General features: G+C 50.1%; 2 protein-coding genes across 2 annotated transcripts; one reads left to right on the forward strand and one right to left on the reverse strand.

Moving 5' to 3' along the window:
- Nucleotides 1–8: 8 nt before the first annotated feature.
- On the reverse strand, nucleotides 9–8,156 carry LOC8037604 (pumilio homolog 3). The gene is made up of 3 exons (XM_002405366.5): nucleotides 7,071–8,156; nucleotides 5,633–6,193; nucleotides 9–2,057 (listed from the first exon to the last, which is right to left on the reverse strand). The coding sequence occupies exons 1-3, from the start codon at nucleotides 8,031–8,033 to the stop codon at nucleotides 1,539–1,541; spliced, it is 2,043 nt and encodes a 680-aa protein (XP_002405410.4). The 5' UTR covers nucleotides 8,034–8,156; the 3' UTR covers nucleotides 9–1,538.
- On the forward strand, nucleotides 8,157–13,183 carry LOC8037603 (torsin-1A-interacting protein 1). The gene is made up of 3 exons (XM_029991844.4): nucleotides 8,157–8,405; nucleotides 10,055–10,267; nucleotides 11,485–13,183. Exons 2-3 carry the CDS (start codon nucleotides 10,073–10,075, stop codon nucleotides 12,406–12,408), a joined length of 1,119 nt encoding a protein of 372 aa, XP_029847704.3. The 5' UTR covers nucleotides 8,157–8,405; nucleotides 10,055–10,072; the 3' UTR covers nucleotides 12,409–13,183.
- The last annotated feature ends 9,806 nt before the right edge of the window (nucleotides 13,184–22,989 follow it).

Genomic DNA, 22,989 nt, shown 5'->3' on the forward strand with positions numbered 1-22,989 from the left:
CCATTCACTCCATGTTTGACAAGTCGTTTATTATTTTGAAGTCGCGAAAATGACAAAACCTTATAGATTGAATTTTCCCATTTTTTGCAAACAAACATTTTTGGCATTGGCCTCAAATATAGTATTAAATTGCTTGTAAAATACAACATTGATCAGTTGATGTGAAACACAAAGGACATACAATTTGTGCCGAATGATGCTCAAAGTTCAGATTAAAGGAGCTGTGCAACAATTTCAGGGATTTGCTTAAATTATTGTGGAAGTTGATGCCTGGCACTTCTGAAGTGAACTACAGAAAACAGTATTTTCCTGGATACCCTAGTTTTTATTTTAAAAAATGAAAAAGATCCAGGTTTTTACCGCCTCTCAACTCTTACGTCGTCTTCCGGGTCACGTGTGCAGCGACGTTGATGGGGTAGGCGCAAGGTTCCGGAAAAGTTCTCTCTGTAGAGCCATCAGTGAGCAGCGAGAACTCATCCGCTCGCGACCGCGTAACCACGTGCTGGCGGAGGCTGCGCGAACAATATGGTGAAAGGAGGAAAGTCTAATCCGGGTCCGGCCCTGTCCCCCTCCCCCTTTGGCTTCTGTTCGCTGTAGCAGAGAGAGCCGACGGTCTTGTTGACCTAGGATAGATGGCGCCACTAAAACTATAATAAAAGTTTTGTCGATGATACCAGGTTTTTGACGCATTTATATATATGTTGGAACGACAAGATTTATAGAAAAGCTACCTTTTATCGAGCAGGTATTCGCGCAACTTGCTATCTTTCTACAAGATTCCCCACTGACGTCATGCTGCGCGTTTCTCATGGCCGCCGCTCGCGGCTGCATGTCGGGGAATATTCTAAGTTTTGCCTCGCTATTACGCGGCGGAATCGCAACATTTCGATGAAAGGAGGTGTGTTTTCTGTCATTTGTGACAAAGTGAACTATATCAAAATCAGAAGATGCCAATTCTTTCAATGTTAAAATCGTTGCACAGCTCCTTTAATGCATTATGGCAACACTAATGAGGTGTGTAAGCAGACCGTTTTCCATTGCTCAGGGCCAAATGGGTCTTGAAGTAACAATAAAAAGTCTGGCAGCTGATTCATGTATGGAGAAAAAGAAAAATCGCCATCAGCTTGAAGCGCTGTATCTTCTTTTCTTCTATCCCCCTCGAAGTAGGGAGTCGTATTATCACGCTACCCTCATAAATGCGGTGCTATGCACCATCTTCTCCAGTCATTGCTTCATTAGACACTCTTCAAGAGTACACGGCATCTAGTAGCTACTGCACCAATTATCTGAAGTCGCCCATTTTGGGCACGCACTCCGTATTGAACACGGGTCGGCATTTGGCGTACACTCTGGTCCAATTGTGCGCTTCTCACAATTGGACCCGAGTTCACACGATGGACAGATGAATGGCGTATTGGGCGGTATCTTGCACCACCTAGCCTAGAAACCAATATGGTGACCACCAAAGATCAGCAGAGCGCTCCTAAACCTTTGTAAGACTTTTTTATTTATTCTTTTTTTTTATTTTCTGTTTACGATTAAACCTCCTTCAGCTTCTCCCTCAGCGCCTCGCACCCCTTGAGCTCGCTCTTCTTGAGCAGACTCTGCTTTCCGGCCAGCGCCTCCTTCACCACCCGCACCACCTCCGGCACGCCGGTCTCCAGCAAGTTCACAAGGAGGAAGGCCCCGAAGTTGCACCCGATCCACGTCACCAGCGCTTCCTTGGGCACCTCGTCCACCAGGATGGCGCTGAAGCAGTTCTGCCCCTGCTTGCTCGCCCTGTCGTGCAGCGTCATCTTCTTCAGGAAGAAGCGGGCGTGGTTGCGGTCGAACAGGTGCGCCTTCTCCGGGTCTGTGCTCGGCTCGTACGGGGAGTTCGCCAGGAGCCTGGCGATGCTGCGGAAGGCTTCCGTGGCTTCGCCTTCCCGGAGGTTCGTCAGAATCACCGAGGCGACGACGGCGGTGGGGCCGTTGTGCGTCAGGAACAGCTCGGCGTTGTCTGCTATCAGCTGGGCGAGCGCGGCGGCTGGAGCCTTGCGCAGCTCTTCTCTTCGTACCTGCGGGGCGGGTGGACATTCGGGAGGTTTGTAGTACGCCGAGGACAGCTACGGACCAACGCACTCATTACAAATGGACCGGCCAATGCCCACGCCGGGTGCAGGCACCCGGCGTGCACTGACACCAGATTCGAGTGCAGGGAAGCGCACGCGTATGCGCCTTGCCAGCAGCAGCACCACCTCGGTGGCGTGACATCGAAGCCACGTGTTGGTTTATGCATAGTCGCTGATGAGGTGAGAGCGGCAGGGAGGTTGAGTTGACCCGCTCCCGGCGCATGCTTCCTACATTCGACAATGCTTCGGTGTCTCATGCACCTCGAGCATGCGCCTGCAGCCAAAGCGCGATGGAATGGCACGGTGCGCTTGCAGGGGGCCAGGCATTCGAAACGCATGTCCTGTCATTTGGTTCTGCCAGTGACTTACTCAGTTTCACCATAACTTGGCAGATGGGGGGAAATTGTGGCTTCAGAGAGCGAGTCGGAGCGTCGGAGTGAGGCGCGAGACGATGTGTCGGCGGAGTGCGCTCCTCCTGCGGAGAGCTGTCGCGTGCCTCGCTCCGATTGGCTCAAGAGGGCCATAGCTTTCACTCTTTGCCATGTTATGCTGAAACTTGGTGTGAAAGTAACTATGCTTTGCGAGGATCCGGGGAGATAACCGGGAGCCAATCGAAGCTAGTGTACCATTTTATGGAACTAATAACTTATAATAGAGAACAAAGAAGAGTTGGTTTAACACAGTGTTTCTTGTTCAAAGATAAAGTGATCTTTATAAATATGGCCAAAGCCATTTTCTTCGAGCGATCAAACTTTTTCGTTCTTACACTAATTCACCGAAGTGATTTACCGTAATACCGGGGAAGCACCCGCCACACTTTCACTGAAAACTGGGTTAATCTAAGTGCGGGTGCTTGTCCAGTCAAATCGTCAAAAACCAAGATGGCGGCCAATAAAGAGCTTTCGAAGGCAGGGTGAACGGAATCGGAGAAAGCACATTTCATTTTCACATGATACTGTAAAACCCTTTATTTTCGCGGCCCCTATTTTTCGCGAATCGGTCACAGATGACATAATCTCGACCACTAAATTTCGCGAATTCCAGACGCCTGCGTTGAAAATCTTAAGGACCGAAATTTTCACGTGCCCTTAAATTTCGCGAATTCTTCAATTCGTGAAATTCGCGAAAATTGAGGGCTCGCGAACATTAACGGTTTTACAGTATCCCCGTCACTGCCTCTGGCGGTCTCGTGGCCGCGCTTTGGAAGGGGTGGGCGCCTAACGTATAATTTGCAGAATTTTCAAGTTTGGGAAATGTTAAAAGCGGGCGTTTGCACCAAGTGGGCGCTTCCGTGGTATTTTACGATAGTGAAAGTACGACGGCACTACATGGTTGCTTCCTACCCCAATGTCCCTTCAACTTGGCCGAAAATGTTGCCTTTGCAAGCTCTGATGGCTAAATTAGTACAAAATGAAGAAGTTTTCATGCCAGCTACTAGAATGTTGAAACAGAATGGGGCACTCATTCACAATTTTCATTGCCACAAGAAACACGACCCCCTGTAGGATGCTATCGCAGTAATTAGGAGACTCGCTGGTTGAATGGTATATTTTACTAGCGGCAAGAAGCCATACTTGGGCAGGTGGTACCACTTATTATCGAAGCAAATGCACCATTCTTTTTATAACATTTTTGTGTCCACCACAACCTGATATCTATTAGGCAGTGATTCCACTCCTGCGCCATTTTGCGCCAAAGGCAATTTCCTGCACAACCATGATAAAAATTCGCCATATTGCGCCAAATTGCATGACTGGCCGAATTAGGCAGTGGCTTGCGCCATTTATCATAGCCACACGCAACCTGAGCCGCGGCAAAGCGAAGGACAGCTAGCGGCAGTGCTGTCAACCGGGACAGGTGCTTCTTTCTGAGGCAAATGTAAGCCTTTCCGAGAACTTAACAAAGCTGGTTTTTTGTGTTCAAAATAAACAATGCACAGAAAGTTGCATCAACAGTTGTGTCAACTTTTTTATATGAGAAATATCTGTTTAGTAAACCCTCACATTGGATTTCTATGAAAGATATCCTCTCAACTTGGTAGGAGATTTTTAGACTTTAAAATTTCCATATGTAAATTTAGGTAATCATAAGAGTTCATAACTGCATGCTCAAAAGTACTTTGGAAAGTGATATTTAGGTACTCAAAAGGGCTCCAAATTTCACGTTTGTGTGCTCCAAAAGCCATTCATAGGTGCTTCAAAGTGCTCCAAAAGCCATTCATAAGTGCTTCAAAGTGCTCCAAAATTCATTTTCAGGTGCTCCAAAAATTGCTTTGAATCACAATTTTGCAGTAGCATCACTTTATTGGGTTTTAGTACCATATGACTTCCCCAAAAATCAAATTATATGATGCACAGTAAAATCTCCAGCACCAATACTACACTACAGTGGCAAGTACTATCGTGCACACTGTTAGCTATAACACGGCAGCGGCTGCCGTCCCGTACCCCCAGCGCCTCATAGCAGGCGTCGTCCGAAACCCCGCGCATGCGCCGTGTGGCGGGCTCGCTCTTCCCGCCTGCGAGCACACCCTCGCTTTGTCGTCTGCTAGGCGCAGAGCAGACGACGCCACAGCGCTTGCCAATTTTCCCTGAACACGGTTCAGCAAACCACCGCGTGAGAGGTGTCCACGGTTGATTCCCTGACTCCGCTGGCTAAGGATGATCATCGCCACAAATTGGAATATCACGGTAGAATACTTTTTTTTTTTTTTTTTTTTTATGGGACAAATTTGGCAGTTATACTCCGTTTCACTTAGGTCTAAGCGCAGCGGACGCTACGAGACGATAGGGCCAACCAAAAGCGACAAAAGCTCGCTTTTTGCACCTTATTGTGTCCCCCGGTGATGCACTCCGTGACATTGCACCTTTGCCGCTATTTGATTGGCTATGTCGTTTTGTAGCGTACGCTGCATTCGGACTTAAGGTGAAACGGAGTATAAGTCTATTTCTGTATCACACCTGCTGCGCTCATACTGGTTTGCGAGTGCATATTGTGAAAGATGGATTGCGAAATCCTGTTTCTGAAAAAGAAAAAAAAACAAAAAACGTTGACAGGGTTAATGCCTTAACGACTCTGCAATCTCCCCCAATCAAAATCGCCGGTTTAAAATGAGTTTGAGACCAGTTCGCTAGGGCCAGGGTACCAGACGAGCAGCACTGTGGCATCGCCTGCTCTGCGCCTAGCAGACGACAAAGCGAGGGTGTGCTCGCAAACGGGAAGAGCGAGTCCGCCACACGGCGCATGCGCGGAGTTTCGGATGGCGCCTGCTATGAGGCGCTGGGGGTACGGGACGGCCGTCGCTGCGGTGTTATAGCTAACAGTGTCCACGATAGTACCATTATTTAATGGATGGCATTCACCCATCTTATAATCCGTAAGCCTAGAAAACAAATAGCTGTCCAATTATGCCTCACTGCGAAGGCAAAAACACTGGCACTGGCCAAACCCACCATCCTTGACACAAAAACAAAAAAAAGACAAGAAGTTTTAACAAAAAAAAAATAAAGAATGCTTGGCACCTGTGGATCCTTTTTGCTGGTGACACTGGCATCTCCCTCCTTAAGGATCTCGATGATGCTTGGGTGGAAGACGCGGGGGTCCCTTGGAGCCACCAGGTACGAGAGCACCTTCTGTCCGCTCGCGCTCGTCATCAGCTCCAGCGGTTCCCGAAGCAGCTCTGCCGTCACCGTGCTGTCCACCAATTTGGTGTCGTCAACGCAGTCAAAGGCCGCCAGGAGCACCATATGGCCGTGCTCCTCCTTGGCGATCTTGACCACGTGCGTCTTGAAGCTCTTGACAATGGCCTTGCGGTCCTTGGCCGTACCGTGCCAGAGACACTGCATGGCGACACGGGACCCATCCTTGGTGTGGAGCATCTCGATTACCGATCCACCCAGAGCGCGGATCATCTCAGAGCGAGAGTTCTCATCGGCGTTCTTGAAGAACTCCAAGAAGACGTGGTGGATGATGCTGTGGCCCAGCACAGGCTTGCCCACAATCTTCATCAGGATCTCCTTGAGGTCCTCGAGAGTCTTGGCCGGCTGGGCCGACTTCTCGAGGGCGTCCTTGAAGGTGACCACCTGCGTGCGTGGATCGATTAATGGCTCGGCTCGCAATTGGGCATCTCCTTGCGCCACATAGTCGGTCTGTTTTCAAACTGCACCATTAAAGCATGGCCTTTCTTGGTGGCTCCTCCCCGCTTATTTGTGGCCAGTACATGCAGCATGTGGCACATTATTTATATCCACAACAGTGTTGAGTCAACTTTTGCAGCGAGCACTGGCAACAAACAATGAAATGCAAAGATAAGCATGAGTTAGTAAGAGACAGTGGCGTTCAATCGAATAAGCCAGAAAATTAAGTGTGACGAGATAACACGATGGACAAGGCATTGGACCAGTCTTTTCTACAGCAGTTTTAAGCTCAATTGGTTCCCTATCGTAAATTCTATTTTATTTTTGTATAGTTAAGCAGGCCAATTCTGTGATACACTGGTACATGTCGGTGAACATACACTGCCCAAGAAGTCGCCAGAGAGAAAATAAGTGACATTTCCAATAACTTCCCTTCAATGACTTCCATATTGTTTCCTTTCTATCTCCCTTATTTACCATTGGTCAAAGTACCTCCTAATTACACTATTAACATGCTCAGCCTTGTTCTCTCAAAAAACCCCACACACCATTGGTCTGCTGGTTATACTTTACTCAGCATATGTTTGTCTGCAGTATGTCAGGTCCTGGACGCACCCAGAAAACACCACAATTGGGTTGTCATGCATCCCATGCTATTTGCAATGCTGATTTGATTTTGCCCCTAATATCTCAAAGCTGGCTAAACAGCCGTTCTCGGTTTTTGCATACTGTTCCCTATTGATTTAACTCACATTTTTCTACTGACAATTCCCGGTAGCTCCGATAGCCACCAGGAACCCTCCCGGTAGCTGATTGTGCATACCTTGTCCTCTTTGAAGAGTGCCATGTCCCTGCAATAGAACTCCTGCAACAGCTGCGAGCGCTGGACCGCGTTGGCGTGCTCGTTGTAGATGGTCTCCAAGACTGAGGCCGCTTCGGCGTGGTGCAGGCACTGAACCACCTGCATGTTGAAGGCCTTCACGATGTGTTCCTTCTGCTGCGGGGTCCCGTTCTTGAGCATCTTGCGCACGATGAACTTGGCGTACTTGGACTTGCTCATGGGCACAATCATGTCCTTCACCTCCTCGAAGATGAGGTTGCGGTGTTCTGGAGTGCCCAGGTCGCCCATGCACTCGATGACCCTGGCGGTGTCATGCGCGAAGATGAGCTCTTTGACGCGCCCCTTGACCAGTCCCGTCAGCTGCGTGAGCAGCTTGGCGCGCTTCTCCTTGCTGCACGCCTTGCGTCTCAGGTCCTCCCAGACCTGCTTGATGGCCTTGGAGGTCTCGAAGAACGTGCCATCCTTCTTTTTGCGCTCGAACTCCTTCTTCTTGCGCTCGAATTTTCGCTGCTTTTTGGTCATCTCCTCCAACTTGACCTTTTTAGTTTGGTCGGCGCCTTCTGCCGACTCGCTCTCGTGTTTGCGCTTGGTCGGTGCTGAGCCGTCGCCTGGTCTGGGTTTGCCTTCTTTGGGTTGGTCGGGGGCCTCCTTGCTTTTGCTGGGAGGTGTCGGGAGCGCTTTGCCCACGGTATTCGGCTTCTTGCGCTGTGCTTTGACGACTTTGCCCTGTCTGTTCGGTTTTACGCCGGAAGGCGGGAAAGATCGCCTTTTGTTTCCCTTGGCGTACTTGCCTTTGATGACTTCTTCGTGTTTTGCGGCAGATGCGAGTGGAGACTTTGCGGATTCGGACGGTTCATTGGTCTTCTGTTTGGGCACCTTCACCTTTTTTTTCTTCGGTTTCTGGGATGCGGCATTCGCGGTCGATTCTACTTTGGCCATTTTCATGGCGTTGCCGAGTTTCTACTTATATTCTGGCAATTAAACGAAATATTGCTGTTGACACACTACGACCGCTATGATCACCACGTGAAAACAGACGGCAGTGGCGGCTATGGATTGGATCAAAGTGTCTTCATTAGAAGCCGGTTCTAATCGTGAAGTTGACTTTGGGGAAGTTTATTTCTACGTTTAAAATATCGATAATTTTGTAGCACTGAGTTATATAAAAAAACACCTAAAAACTATTCTGCCAGTTTTGGCTTACCACTAAGAAAGCCCCATACTTGGCGTGTGTAGTTCATGTTAGTCAACGAACAGTGGATACCATCCAGTGGTCTTGGTTTTGGTTGATGGCTTGATGTTCCACCTGGTACTTTGGTAATATATTTTTTTATTCGTTAGCGTATATTTGATTCAAATGGCGCAATGTACTAACACGCGCAAAGCAATGAACCTTCGGAAGACGGATTTCAGGGCTAACGCGCGTGGCCCGCATCGCACGGCGACGCTTGCATGCAACTCCGTCGCCTGCGTTGTGAAGGGCATTTAAAGTCGCCACTACCTTCGAGCAGATGCAATCTCAAGATGCAGAATATTTTCTCCGAGCTCTTTGCAAATGTATTGACCCGCCATAGTGCGCAGTACTCAAGGAATGCCTTCGTTTGGCTCCCGTGATCGCAGCGGTGGCAGCGTTGTCGCGGTTGGGGTAGAGCCAAAAATGCAAACCTGGTGAATGAGTGAGCTTGACGCAACGAAATAATTGCGTTTCGTGTTCCTACATATCGCCAACCAGCGGTTCCCAGCCTCAACCTGTTACACGTCTTAAACTTATAAATTCACATGGTTTTAAATACGGCTTGTTGTTTTTTTTCGTTTTTTTTTTTCCCGCAGGTGGTGGTGGGCTGACAGGCGCTCCGCGTAAGGGTTCTCACCTATCTGTTCAGCCCAGCACACCACCACCTGCGCCCTTGGAAGTGCAAATAAAATTATTATTATTATTATTATTATTACAACCAGAATGTATCAAATGCACAGAAAACGCGTATCGTATTGGTGTGTTCATCGCGTCTTCAAATCTGGTTCCTCATTTTCCACCTGATAACGTCATAAAAACTAATTATCCTGTTGTAGAGCCGTAAATGGGGAGAGTTTGGCCAGTCTATGATCTCGCCGCCGTAACGTCCCCTTCCCGAGTAAGCCAATCAGCCCGCAGCACAGAGCGAGAGGCGTGAGCGCATGCGCGTGAACTCCCGGCTTCTGCCAGCTGAGCGGGGAGGGCCGCCATTTTCATTCATTCGCCCGGTGGAATGCATGGGACCGACATCCAAATTTCGGTTCTTTCCTTTTATTTGGCAGGCTCTGACAAGAAACTTATATAATGTTATTCCTCGGTGGCTTAAAAATCTAACGAATGATGTTTCTCCATGTTTGAACGCAAACTTTTATTCGGGCAAAAAAGAGGTAAGCCCGTAGCGGACGACGCGTAGCCTTAACAGTGCTCTGCGCCTAGGGCATGTTGCGTCCAAATGGCGGTCGTCTCCTCTTTGCTCCCTTCTTCCTCTCTCGCTTCTTTGGCGCTCTCCTTCCTTTCCTTCATTTTTCTCCTCTCCAGCGCTTTCGTCGCCACAACCCCTGGTCAGACTCTCCCACTGTGCGGCTCTGTCGTGTTGTTGCCTGCCGCGATCCTGGTCGTGGTGCAGCAGCAGAGATGAATGCTGCAGAGGCCTGTTCTGTTGCAGGGAGCCCTTAAGTTTGACAGTCCGTGGAAACTTCGGCAGCCAGGAGTTGGGGCGTCGTAATGACTGACACTCGCATTCAATCATACTTTTTGCCTGAAACTTTTATGACCGACTACCAGGATCGCAACATCTGACAGCATGACACGCCGGTTTACACGACGTCATTCATTGCCGCTTGTGTTTCACTTTCGGTGCATGGGTGGCATAGGGCGCTAATAGACACCGTGGTCGTTTGTCTCTGCACTAATGCCTACTGCGCACATTGTCGTCTGCTTCACTCGACTGCAGCCTCTGCCAGCATCAAGTATGAGCAGGGAAACCGAAGGCCTGGTTTCTGAAAGTTTGGTCAGAGAGAGCATTCACAAGACCACCTATAACGACACGGAGCCGACCATCGTCGGCGACTACGGGGGTGAACGGTCTGGCGGGTGTCCCGGCATTGGACTTGACGGCAAAGACGGCGTTGATGAAGTGCATCAAGCTGACCCCGGGGAATTTGAGGTATTTTTTCAGTATGCATAGCCCGTGGTGCTCCACCACATTACTAGGAAGTAGTAATAAGGGGGTGGGTGAGGATCGAACTCTATGCTTTTTGCAATTATTTGTTGTGACAAACTGCTGAGTGAAATCAACAAACTTCACAGCAGTACTTTGGTCAAACCTGGCAAAATCATTGTGCACGAAATGTGTGACACACCAATGAATGCGCCGGTACGTAGTGGAGAAGCTCAGTGGCGCGCACCAACGCCAAGCAGTGAAGCTTGATCTGCGTGCCGGTGCGGAGCAATGAAACTCGACGTGGGCGCCGGTGAAAGTCGATGAAACTCAATGCATGCACCGGTGCTTATCACTGAAACAATGCCTGCACCGATGCAAATCAATTAAGCTCAACACTTGAGTGTGTGGTGCACGATTACAAACTCCACACTCAATGAGAAAAAACAAAAAAGTGCCCACGAGCATCATATAAAGTTATAAAAATAAATGAGCAATCGCAAAAGCTTAGATTCCTTTCAAGCATAGTCCAAAGTCGTGCCAATCTGGGCGAAAACAAGAAGCACAGCTTAGGGAGGGAAAAAGGTAAAAAAAGGAACAGAGCGATGGGAAAGGCGCAACCACATGGGATGGCCATATATCGGCGTTGGAAGTCACTTGCCAGCCAGACAAACTGGGGTTGCGCGTGGCGCAAGTAAAGCCAACTGGCATGGGGTAGCGCATGCCTGCACAAGGATGGCCGCCTTTCCCCTTGACGGGTGAGTGCTGACGCGGGAAGATTCGGCAGAGGCACACGAAAAACGTCCCGTGTGGTTGGGCCTTTGCATGTCGTGTCGGCTACGTCAGGTGGTAGTTTTTGGAAGCAAGAACCGGGAAGGCAAACGCAGTAAATGGGAAATTGATACGTATAACTCCAACACAGTCAACAGAACTGAAAACATAATAATTGGATTTTATATTTCATTGTCTCGAAATATTGGAGTGCATGGTGTCTTTGTATTTTCAGGTTTAGCCGCCGGTGTTTTTTTTTTCTTCATTTGCAACTCTTTTGTAATGGCCTCACATAGCTGTAAGCATGTTCCTAGATTTTTAGTGTTGCTTTCGTTTTGAGCCAGGGAGTAGGTGTAATGTCAGCGTATTCAAGGAAATCAGAGTTGCACTTCACTTGCTTGAGTTCACCGTCTATGCTCAATTGCAAATTGACTAAATTGCACTTCTCTCAGCCGTGCCACCCCGACGAACCCAAAAGTCTCTACCCAGTACGGGAGCTCCGGGAGTTGAAAAAGCGCAGCCTCGAACCAAATCGTCGCAACTCCAGATCACCGTCGGGCCAAAAGAAGATCGAAGCAGCCAAGCAGCAGCCCTCTGCAGCCCGGCCACCAAACCCCCTCGAAAATTGGCCGCTTTACGCTCTCATCATTCTAGTCTGCCTGGCTGCCCTGTATCTGCAAAACTTCCTCAGAGGAGGAGGAGTCACCCCTTCGTCCACACTGTCGCCAGGAGATCGTCGGATGGTCACGCTCAGGGAGCACCTCCGGAGCCTCAGGGACACGTTCGGTGACCAGCCTGAACACAACTGGCAGATCATCCGCACCTCCGTCGTGGACATGCTGAACGGAACGGACGTTTACTCGGGCCCCGCCGTCATCCTCCTCCTGGCGTCCGAAAAGAATGAACGCTTCGCCAAGTGCCTTGCGGAACAAGTGGCGACAGCCCTGTCGTTCACCTTCGAAGACGACGGCCGGTATGGCACAATAGCACCGGACGACTTGGAGATCTCCGAAGATGTGGCGACGCACGTGATAGAGAACAGGTGCCGGGAGACCATCGAGAAGCACCGCTGGCACGTGGTGCTTGCCTCGCACCTGGAGAAGTGGAAGCCGGACGCTGCCATGATGCTGCACCCTTTGTGCGACCAGGAGAACGCACTGTACAAGAATGCAACGTACATCCTGACAGTGTTCGCAAAGCACGAGGCAGTGGCAGGCAAGAGGGAGCGTAAGGAGTACGACAAGCTCGCCGAGGATGCGCTCAACCGTGCCTGGGGTGCAATGGACACAAACCAGAGGCACGCCATCATCAGCAGGGTGACGGGCAACGTCGTGCTGGTGCGGGACGACTCCGCGTCTTGCATTGCTCGCAGCTAGGACCCCCTCTGCCTTTCGATTCGTGGGCTGCGACCGTAAAGTCTCGGAGTTTGAAACCTCTACCACTGCATCTTGGGCGGTGCGACATGGTTTTGCTTCTCCAGAAACCCATGCCACATCAGGACGGCGTTTCACCTGGCCTCGGATGATTTTGTGAAGTGCTCGAAGATGGCTGCCCCACTCTCTGTTAAACAGTCCTAAGCTGAGGTTCAATTTGGCTCTAGGCTGAGCGAGAAAGTATTCCGGAGTGTTGACGAATTGTTGCATTGTTGGTTCGATTTTACGAGTGGCATTGAAACACAAGTCTATATGTTGCTGTTTTGACCATTTGATATCTGCTTCTCCACATGGCACACAGATGGAGTTGTGGTTGGAAATATTCACCATTTTTGCTGTGGCGGCACTCGGATAGCTTTCTTTTTAATACTCAATCGCAAACTTCATGAGAGCAAAATTGAATGTAAGCATTTATCTTTTCATGAAATATTTATTTTCTTTTCAACTTGTTTATTTACATCGAATGACTACTTGATAGATGAACTGCTGAGAAGAAATGAAGCCTGCAAAAGTGGTGTGCATTTCTGGGTTTAAGTTTGAGTGCCTGACATGGTGTGGGTGTAGCAACTCATGAGATATTGTCAAGAAGGTCTTTATGCGGTTCTGTTGGAAAGTCTACAGTTGCTTTGTTCACTATTGTCAGTGTGCTGCTGACTCTCTGACTGTGCCAATGTTAATCACAGGAGTGGGATAAGTACTAAAGTTTTTGGAAGCAGTACCTGCATGTGTCACTCTTTTACCATTTCTATTTCGAAACGTGGCAATTCAAAGGAAAGTAGGATTGCAAACATGTCAGTCAGTTTTATGTACACACATTCTTTTCCGTGTGAGTGACCTGTGTAGTAAAAGAAAGAAAACATTACCGTAAATGAGCAAATTGACTGATCTGCTCCTTGAACTAAGCTCTCACTATGCCATTGGAAAGTGTTTGCGTTCTAATTGTGACTGTCAGTCGTTCTGTTTTCTCTATATGTTTGCACATGTTCCAGTTTTAGATGCTATGCTTGTTTGTTCTTTTTCCGTCCTACACGTCGGGAAAACAACACCACCAACGAAAAAGGTTTGCTACAGCACAGCTTTCAAGTGCCTATGTAAAGGTGTTTCTTTTTGGCGAACTTGCTCGTACCACATACAACGGCTCTGTGCAGAACACGCCTGGTTCCCCTTTGGTTGGCAGGGTTGGTGGATGGCTCCCTGTCGGGCTTCTTTGCTCCTTCCAATTAGTAGGACCCTTCCATATGTGACGTCATTCGCGGCCATGCCATCATTTTATACGCCGCGAGCATTCCGTTTGCGGTGTTAGTTGGACACCACAGAAGTTGTAGTTCGAAGAAACCAGTAAGTAGAAATAACTGTCAGTACCCAGCAATGGCAAACTGACCTTTTTTAGAGATCGCTGGGCGCATGCGCCGACTCTGAGGGAGGAGAGGAAAGGGAAAGGTGCCATTTTTGGTGGCTCTCTCGCCAGCTCGGTCGCTCAGACAGTGCTGGTTATGCTTGACACTTCCGGCTAGGGTGCCTACATGTTTCCGCGGAGCGGCGGAAACATGTAGGCACCCTACTTCCGGCATTCTTGCGGCTTGGCTTCATAGTCGTCATGCCTCACCACCGCGCAGCAGAAGCTTGCACAAATAGAAGCAAACATTGTTAAAATGCCAAATTTTATAAAGTTCTTGTAGCCTTTGGTGGGTGGTGCACGAAAGCACCCGATGTCAAACACCCCGCCGTTTTTGCCCTGCTTCCAAAAGCCTATGACGAGAGTCCCCCGTGTCAAGTGGCTGGAACATCAATGTAACGGCGGGACATTCTGCTTTTAACTAAAATACAGTAAATGTGATCATGATGATATACCTGAAATTGGGGTAGGAAAAGGAAAACGCAAAAGGAGACAGAAAAAGGACAGGCAACGTCTCCTGAGACGTTGCCCGTTTTTCCTTTGCGTTTTCCTTTTCCTACCTCAGTCTTTAATAGGAAGTTTTAGTAGTGTTTTCAAAGGCCCGCTACCGCTACGAGCGCGCGCTTCAGAGCATGCATCGAAGTGGCAGCGCGAGCTCCCGCTACGATTAGCGTGGCCTGAAAACGCGATCTACTAAAACTCTTTAATAATTGAAAATGAGCGTGTTGCTGTTTATATACGAATACATGAAAGGATAACATATCAAGGACGGGGACGGATACCGGACTTCTTGAAAGAGGTACTCTTTCCGTCCCTGTCCTCGATGTTCCATCAAGCTTTCATGTATTCAACTTACGCTAGCTCGCCTGCACTCTGATCATTTGTTGTTAATAGTAAACGTGCAAACAAGGTCGTGTGACGTAATCATGCCATACCCGGTACTGAATTAAAAATAACAGCATAAAGCTTTCCGTTCTTCAGGCGTGCGCTATGCGGAGGGCAAGTTCGTCTGTTTCTTGCGCAGGGGGTAGCGCTGACGTCAGAACGCCGAGCCCTGATTGGCTGATCGCGACCCCCCTATCCGAGCGGCGTCTGCTCCTTTGCAACGTCGTCTGCTCGCAACGTCGTCTGCGTATGTCTCACCTTTCCTGCGACTTTCGAAAGTGCAGAGGCCAGATTCACGAAACGATCTTACGCCAGAAATGTGCGTAAGATAAAATGTAAGAACAAATTCGTATTCACGAAACGAAATTATCGTAAGTTTTGCGCAGGTTACGACCGAATCCTACGACAGCTCCGAAGCTGTCTTGCGCACTTCTTACGATCAAATCAGCATGGCCGACAGCGTCGCGGTCGCGACGACCCACGGACGTTTATTTTTCTACGTGCGCTTCACACGCGTCCCGATTTCAAGCAACAAGAAAAAAGTAAAACGCACTTGAAATCGACCACGACGAACAAGAACGCTGGATCTACAAACACCCGGGAAAAGCTCCGACGGCCACGATTCCACCGAAGGCGACCAAGAGAGCACGGCAGTTAGGCCTAGTAGGCACACCGCGACTTGGCGACCGTTTGCCCACGACCGGCTGGCGTGCTGAATGGAATATGTTCGCGCGACCATTGTGAACCCTTCCCATATTATACTTTGATCGCTGACCTCAATTTTAGATTAAGAGGTCAGTTTCTTCCTCTTGTTATCTCCTTCTTTCCCGAGGCAACGGTGACTCTCGCCGGTGAAAAAGCGGTGAATCTCCGACGGACGCAGGAAAGGTAAAGATCGCTTTGACTAGCAGACGTAAAGGAGACGACGTTAACTGCGCCAACCCGCCGACGCCGTTAAAGAATGAGGAGTCTCGCCGCTCACGAAAGGAGGGAAAAAGTATTTGGGAGGGAACTTGCGGACACTAACACGCTTACCCCCTCTCGGCTCTTAGCAAACAAACCTCGGCGCCTCGGGACTCCTCGCCAGTGAGTCATTTGACTTCCCTCCTTGATGCGCGTCTGCTAGTTGTTAGACAAAAACGACGTACTGCTCGAGTTATTTCGTCTGACCCCTCTGAAAGGCGAAGTCGAGCCGAAAGTCGCAGGAAAGGTAAGACAGACGCAGACGACGTTGCGAGCAGACGACGTTGCAAAGGTGCAGACGACGCTCAGAAAGGGGGTCGCGATCAGCCAATCAGGGCTCGGCGTTCTGACGTCACCGCTACTTCCTTTCTCATGCGCAGAAGACGAAAATGAGCCCACTCGCGAGGCGTACACACATTCGCGTCTTCCCACGTTAAAAAAAAAAAAAATACTGACAAAACCTTGATGAAATATTTTGGCAACCAACCGTGAACTTGTGGCTGTTTTCTGTTTGCCCTGTTTGCTGGGCCCACATTGTCGAAGGTTCTTAAACGTAGCGAATTCAAAGATGGATTGTTTCTAACATATCGTTCCTTACTTTTTAACGGTGCAGGCTATCCTTCGCGATATCAAGACGGCCCGGATTTTGCACCGCCCGAGTTTGTGTACACATTCCCGAATACGGCGATGTCCCGTGCCCTCGCGCGGTACGGTGGACGGCGAAGTGACAAACGCGATAAGCTCGTATAACTTAAGCGATCAAGGAGAGTAAAATCAGCTGTTTGTAGTGGTCGGGCCTCATAAACGGTGCTCACAAGCTCCGCACAAGGTGGATGGTTGGGTCGGTATCCAAGCTGGTCACCATTACTCTCGTTACATAACACTCTGGAACTCTGCTTTGAAAGCAGACCCCTGTTTTAGTTGCTTGCAAGTCGCGACACCGAAGTGACGATGAAGTGACTCCGAGTCGATGGTAAGAACCGATGCGGCGTCGGCGGTCTATCAATCCCTGAAGGTATAAAAACAACGAGGTCTTCTGTATCCTAGACATTGACTTTTGTTAATCCTCCAGGTCGTTCTCAGCCATTTAAAAAAAAATATGCACGCGAAGCGACGACAGAAAGACACGTTCAGATTGGTGAAGGTCGGAACAACGCCACCAGAAAACACACGCAAACGTATGGACTGGGAGACAAGCCAGGCCTGGCGCAGACGACGGAGAGACGTTCCCGGAGTCACCAAAAGTATTTCAAGGGATTTCCGCGAGGGCGCGCCACGATCGTGGCCAAACTCTGAAAAAGGTCATTTTAATTTCTAGATATTATTATTTCTTTTTTTTTAAATATGCACATTTTGTCTTAGCTGATTTCTTTTACAATGTGGTAAGCGGTGCAATTTACACTCCGCGACTCTGTTCGCGCGAACAAGCCGGGTACATATTGCATGAGCGAATGACGTTTTAGCGAACAGCGGTCATTTGAGCGAATCGACATTTGAGTGAATGACTGGGACGCGTGATAAGTTAACCCACCCGCACCCCTGCGTCCACGCCGCTTCGCGGCAACAGTTTACGGCGGCTCATTACGAAAATAACCCAGCTGGCCCACCCGTAAATGCCGCTTCGCGGCGGCCGACCGTTCGCTCAAGTGTATTTGGATGAAAAAAAGTGAAAGCCGCTTACAACTCCCTGTAACGCCGAATTGGAGCGCAGCTCTTGAGGAGGAGGGAAGGGCGCTGGGGGGGGGGGGGGGTTAGACTAACCAGGGGGGGGGGTTACGTGACCTTGGGGGGTCACCTGACCCCCAATGCCGATGATGTCATCACTGACGTCACTGATGACGTCATTAGTGACGTCACTGATGACTTCACCAGTGACGATGACGATGCGAATGTCATTAGTGACGTCACTGATGACTTCACCAGTGACGATGACGATGCGAATGTCGGTGACGTCATCAGTGACGTCGCTGACGACGTCATCAGTGATGATGACGATGCGGATGCCGGTGACGACATCAATGACGTCACTGATTTCGTCATCAGTGATGATGACGATGACGATGCGGATGTCGGTAACGTCACCGGCATCCACATCGTCATCATCACCGATGACGTCACCGGCATCCACATCGTCATCGTCATCATCACTGATGACGTCACCGGCATCCACATCGTCATCATCACTGATGACGTCACCGGCATCCGCATCGTCATCATCACTGATGACGTCATCACTGATGACGTCACCGGCATCCACATCGTCATCATCACTGATGACGTCACCGGCATCCACATCGTCATCGTCACTGATGACGTCATCGTCATTGATGTCATCATCACTGATGACGTCACCGGCATCCACATCGTCATCGTCATCATCACTGATGACGTCACCAGCATCCACATCGTCATCGTCATCATCATTTATGACGTCACCGGCATCCGCATCGTCATCGTCATCACTGATGATGACGATGACGATGTGGATGCCGGTGACGTCATCAGTGTCGATGACGTCATCGGGGGGTCACGCGACATCGGCGGGGGTCACGTGACCTCGGGGGGTCACGTGACCTCGAGGAGGGGGTCACGTGACCTCAGGGGAGTCACGTGACCTCGAGGAGGGGGTCACGTGACCTCAGGGGAGTCACGTGACTTCGGGGGGTCACGTGACCTCGGGGGGGTCACGTGCCTCCCCACGAAGTCACGTGACCCCGGTGGGGGGCTCGCGCGGTGCATTATGGGATATTTCCCATGATGCACCGCGCGGTTACGCCGACGGCGACGGCGACGGCGACGCCGCTCAAGCCGGAAACGGGCCCCTAAGAGCTGCGCTCTAAAATCGGCGTTCACTAAAACGTTGTTCGACCAACTGAGTGCCACCCCGTAGCAGAGGCGTTCATTCATGATGGACAGCTCATCGACACTAGTCACGTAGTGTAGCAGAGGAACTGAGCGTCCCGTGGGGGCCGTGTAATGATTGTGGTGCCCCGTCATCTACCCTGCCGTCGGAGGCTCGACTTCGAGTCTGTGGACCTCGAGGCCGCATTTGTTGAAGTTACACACCAAAAGGGCAAGGTGTTGCTTTGGTGTGTGTATAGTGCCCCCCCAACACATAGGTCAGTATCTTAGGCTTAACGACGTCTCCACCTACCCCTGCGTCCGCCCCGATCCCACTTATTTCGCATAATCATGCTCTCCTCGACATCTTGGAAACATCTGGATTATACAGGTTTGTGGTTAGCCACACTTCCAATATTCGAACAAAACATTTTTTTTTCTAAAGGTATTGATCAGTAACCTCGTCCTCATCATGGGCTGTCCAGCCCAGCCAAGTGTGGATGGGCATGACCATAGTGCCATAAGCTTTTCCAGCCTTTTGGCTTCGCTAAAGTTTGGCCATTATGTCAAGTGATACGGAATTTCTCCAAGATTGACTCTTGGCACCTCAACAATCTCCTTCATTTTGTGGCCTGGAATCTGGTCCTCGATAATACGTCGGTCGATGATGCATATATGACCTGTGGTTAAATAATTAGGGTTCGGTATTCGGTAAATACCGATGAGCACCGATAATAGCAAGTTTCCGTATATCGTTTTTGCCGTCCCGCAATGCTCTCCGCAACCCGTATACGATACCCGGATTTACAGTCAAGGCTATGGGCTCGCAGGTGCAGTAGAGGCTTATTGCAGAGGGCTTAGCGGAGGGGGAAACGTGGTCTACTAAAACTTCCTAATTACACTGCCGAGCCGATTTTCTGAAAATCGGGGAAAACCAAGAAACCCTGAATTAAAGCTGCCCTTGAACAAAAAGTACACAAGCTTTTAGTACGCGTAGTAAACGATTAAAAAAAAAAATTGCGTTAACCCGTAACACTGTCCCTCCCCCCCCCTCTCTCTCTCTTCCCCTGAACGGACCTTTTTCCAGTAAGCGTCTGCGCACGCGCACACCCTTTTCCCTTGACCTTGACCGCCCTTTCGCCCATCTTGGGGGGCACTGTTTTCTTGCGACACTAATCTGTTTCCATGGGAGAAGGCGAGTCCGGTTGCCCTCCATTTGTAGTAGGCGGCGAAACCGTCATGAGGCGCTCCTTACTGGAAAAAGGTCCACTCCGCGAGGCTGCTGCCTCGGAACCACGCTCAGTTTCTTGTTAAGGCCCGTTCACACTCTTGCAACCGAGTACGACCGAGAGAGACCAAACCGGTTTTTAAGCCTCTTGCGATCTCTTAGGACCAGCTCCGCTCAGCGCATCCGGTCTCAAGAAGTCTTTCTCGGTCGTACTCGGTTGCAAGAGTGTGAACGCGCCTTTACCCTGCAACCATATTTAAGCGTCTACCTTTTTTGGGGTTTCCACATCTCTTGTGGTTCGGGCAAGCCAGCAGGCATGGAGAGAGTAACTAAATACCAGTGCATGCGTCATATTTTAACCGGACGACGCGGAAAGCTCCTCCACCTACGGGGGCGACCCCCCCGGTGCCGAAAGCGCGCGATATGTCTTTGGTCCTGCGCTTACTACTGGTCAGAGCCGCTAAAAGTTTCTTTTTAATCGAAATACACAATATAAGTGGCGCGAACCGTTTCAATTGTTTATGGAAGTAGTTTTAGAACGCAGCTCTTAGGTGCCCTTTTCCGGCTTGAGCGGCGTCGCCGTCGCCGTCGGCGTAACCGCGGCGACGTTTCGGCACAGTGCTGAAACGTCCCCGTGCTCAGGGGGTCCTCAGGACCCCTTTCAAAGACCCCCAGGGGGGTCCTTGAGGGGGGTCACGTGACCCCCTTGAGGTCATGAGCGTTACGGGACTTCACGGTTACGCCGACGCCGCTCGGAGGGAGGAGCAGCAGGCAGGATGAGGAGGAGGGGTATACCCTCCCCTCAGTACCCTTTCCTCCTCCTCCTCAAGAACTGCGCTCTAATTCGGCGTAAACGGCTTTAATTTTTTTATCCTCTATTTTAGATCAGAAAAGAAACGAATGCAGTTTATAAAGTACGGAACACTGATCTCTATGACAATTAATGGATCGTGCTTCCCCGCTTGTTCGCTGCAGCGCGAGTGAAGCCACCGGACGGCCATCTTGCTCGTAGACGATTTGTGGTTTTGCTAGCGTTGCAGAGGCTATAGACACGTTTTCTACTTGTTCGTCGTCATTCGATCGCCGAAGAAGTTTGTTTTTTTAGACCACGTGTAACCGTTGAGACTTGCCGTTAATACGTGGAATTTTTTACGAAAGCGCAGTGCCGCAGGAAAAAAGCACAACTCGTCGAAAGCAAGATTCGCTGGCCTCGCGGCGGGATCAAAGCTTCCTTGGCACGCCGAAGTGCTGCGTCTCTGTGCCTTCGCACGCTTGGATACTGATCAAGAATCGACGCCGTGTGGATGTGTTTTGCGAATGCAATGTGCGTGAAACCGTATGTAAAGGCACAACTCGGCGAAAGCAAGTGTCGCCGGTCTCGCGGCCTGATCAAAGCTTCCTTGGCACGTCGAAGTGCTACGTCTCTGTGCCCTCGCACGCTTGGATACCGGTCAAGGTTCGTTTCGGCGCCTTTTGGATGTGTTTTGCGAGGGCTATGTACATGAAGCCGTATGTACAGTGCTAATCGCACTTGTCTATAACGCGCGAGCGTGCGGCTTTCTCCGGGGAGCGCTAGACTGATGGAATTCGCGGAAACTAAGCTAGTCACGTGGCGCAACATGGAATGCCCCGCTCGAGGGGCGTCCTGCCCACTCTATCAGCTGGGACATCCCCGCTTCACTCATTCCGACTATCCTTGTTCGGACGTCTTTCGGCACTCATGGTGTCATTGTCGGCGATCAGTGCTTTTGTCCTGTAGGATTCTCTCGATACTATGCGCAGTCCTGTTGAATCCGGTCAATTGATATACTTTTTTTTTTTGCATAGTAGCAAGCTTTATACCCGCTTGATAAGCGATAAAAGTAAAGTGCTTTATGATATATTTTGTTTTTTGATGACGCCATCGTTGATACGCCTTTATGCTTTAGTTTGTTTATTGTCCGAGCAATGATGTTTGTAAAAAAAAGTGAAAGCCGTTTACAACTCCCTGTAACACCCAATTAGAGCGCAGCTCTTAAGGAGGAGGGAAGGGTACTGGAGGGAGGTGAAGTGACCTGGGGGTCACGTGACCTTGGGGGGGTCACGTGACGATGCGGATGATGTCATCAGTGACGTCACTGATGACATCAGTGATGATGACGATGCGGACTCCGATGACGTCATCAGCGATGACGACGATGCGGATGTCGGTGACGTCATCAGTGACGTCACTGATGACGTCATCCGTGATGATGACGATGAGGATGCCGGTGACGTCATCAGTGACGTCACTGATGACGTCATCAGTGATGATGACGATGCGGATGCCGGTGACGTCATCAGTGACGATGACGTCATCGGGAAAGTCACGTGACTTCGGCGGGGGGGGTCACGTGACTTCGGGGGGTCACGTGACCTCGGGGGGGGGGGGGTCACGTGACTTTGAGTGTCACGTGACCTTGTGGGCCACGTGACCCTAGCGGAGGGGTCACGTGACCTCTGGGGGTCACGTGACCTTGAGATGACCTTCGGGGTCACGTGACCTTGGTGACGCCGACGGCGACGGCGCTCAAGCCGGGAACGGGCCCCTAAGAGCTGCGCTCTAAAAATGTGCGAGCAGTCTTCCGCGTTCGCCGCAAGCTGATAGAGTGGGCAGGACACCCCTCGAGCGGGCCGTTCCATGTTGCGCCACGTGTCTAGCTTAGCTTCCGCGAATGCCACCAGTCTAGCGCTCCCCTGGCCTAGGGTGCCTACATATCTGTCTGTCTCAGGGTGAAGACAACCATGGTTGCCCTGAATGTGCAAGCGCGTGACGCTCTCGCGCACTCGGTGCGTGACCTGGGCGGTGAAATGGCGTCTATGCATTAGCCAAAGCTACGCGTTCGAGCAAAGTGACACCGGATAGCGCGCACTTCAAAATGCATAAAAAAACGAGTGGGCGGAAATATGGCTGAGATGTCACCACTCAAGCAAAAGCGCGCGTGTGTATGAAAGCACTCTACCCTGGCTCATTCGTAGACGCCGCTTCGCGGCGGCCGATTTCACTAAAACTTAAGGAGGCTCATCGACATTTTCTTTAAACTGAGTCTCTATAAAAGGATTCGGTAAACTCCCTGCTGAAAGAAATATATGAATTTATTTCTGATACGTTTACTGGACACTTTTTTCATATCAGAATTTATTATTTCATATCAGTTTCATACGCCGCATATCAGTTACACTAGGCTAGGTT

This window comes from Ixodes scapularis, unplaced genomic scaffold (genome assembly GCF_016920785.2).
Source record: "Ixodes scapularis isolate PalLabHiFi unplaced genomic scaffold, ASM1692078v2 PGA_scaffold3__209_contigs__length_174095766, whole genome shotgun sequence".
Lineage (NCBI taxonomy): Eukaryota > Metazoa > Arthropoda > Arachnida > Ixodida > Ixodidae > Ixodes > Ixodes scapularis.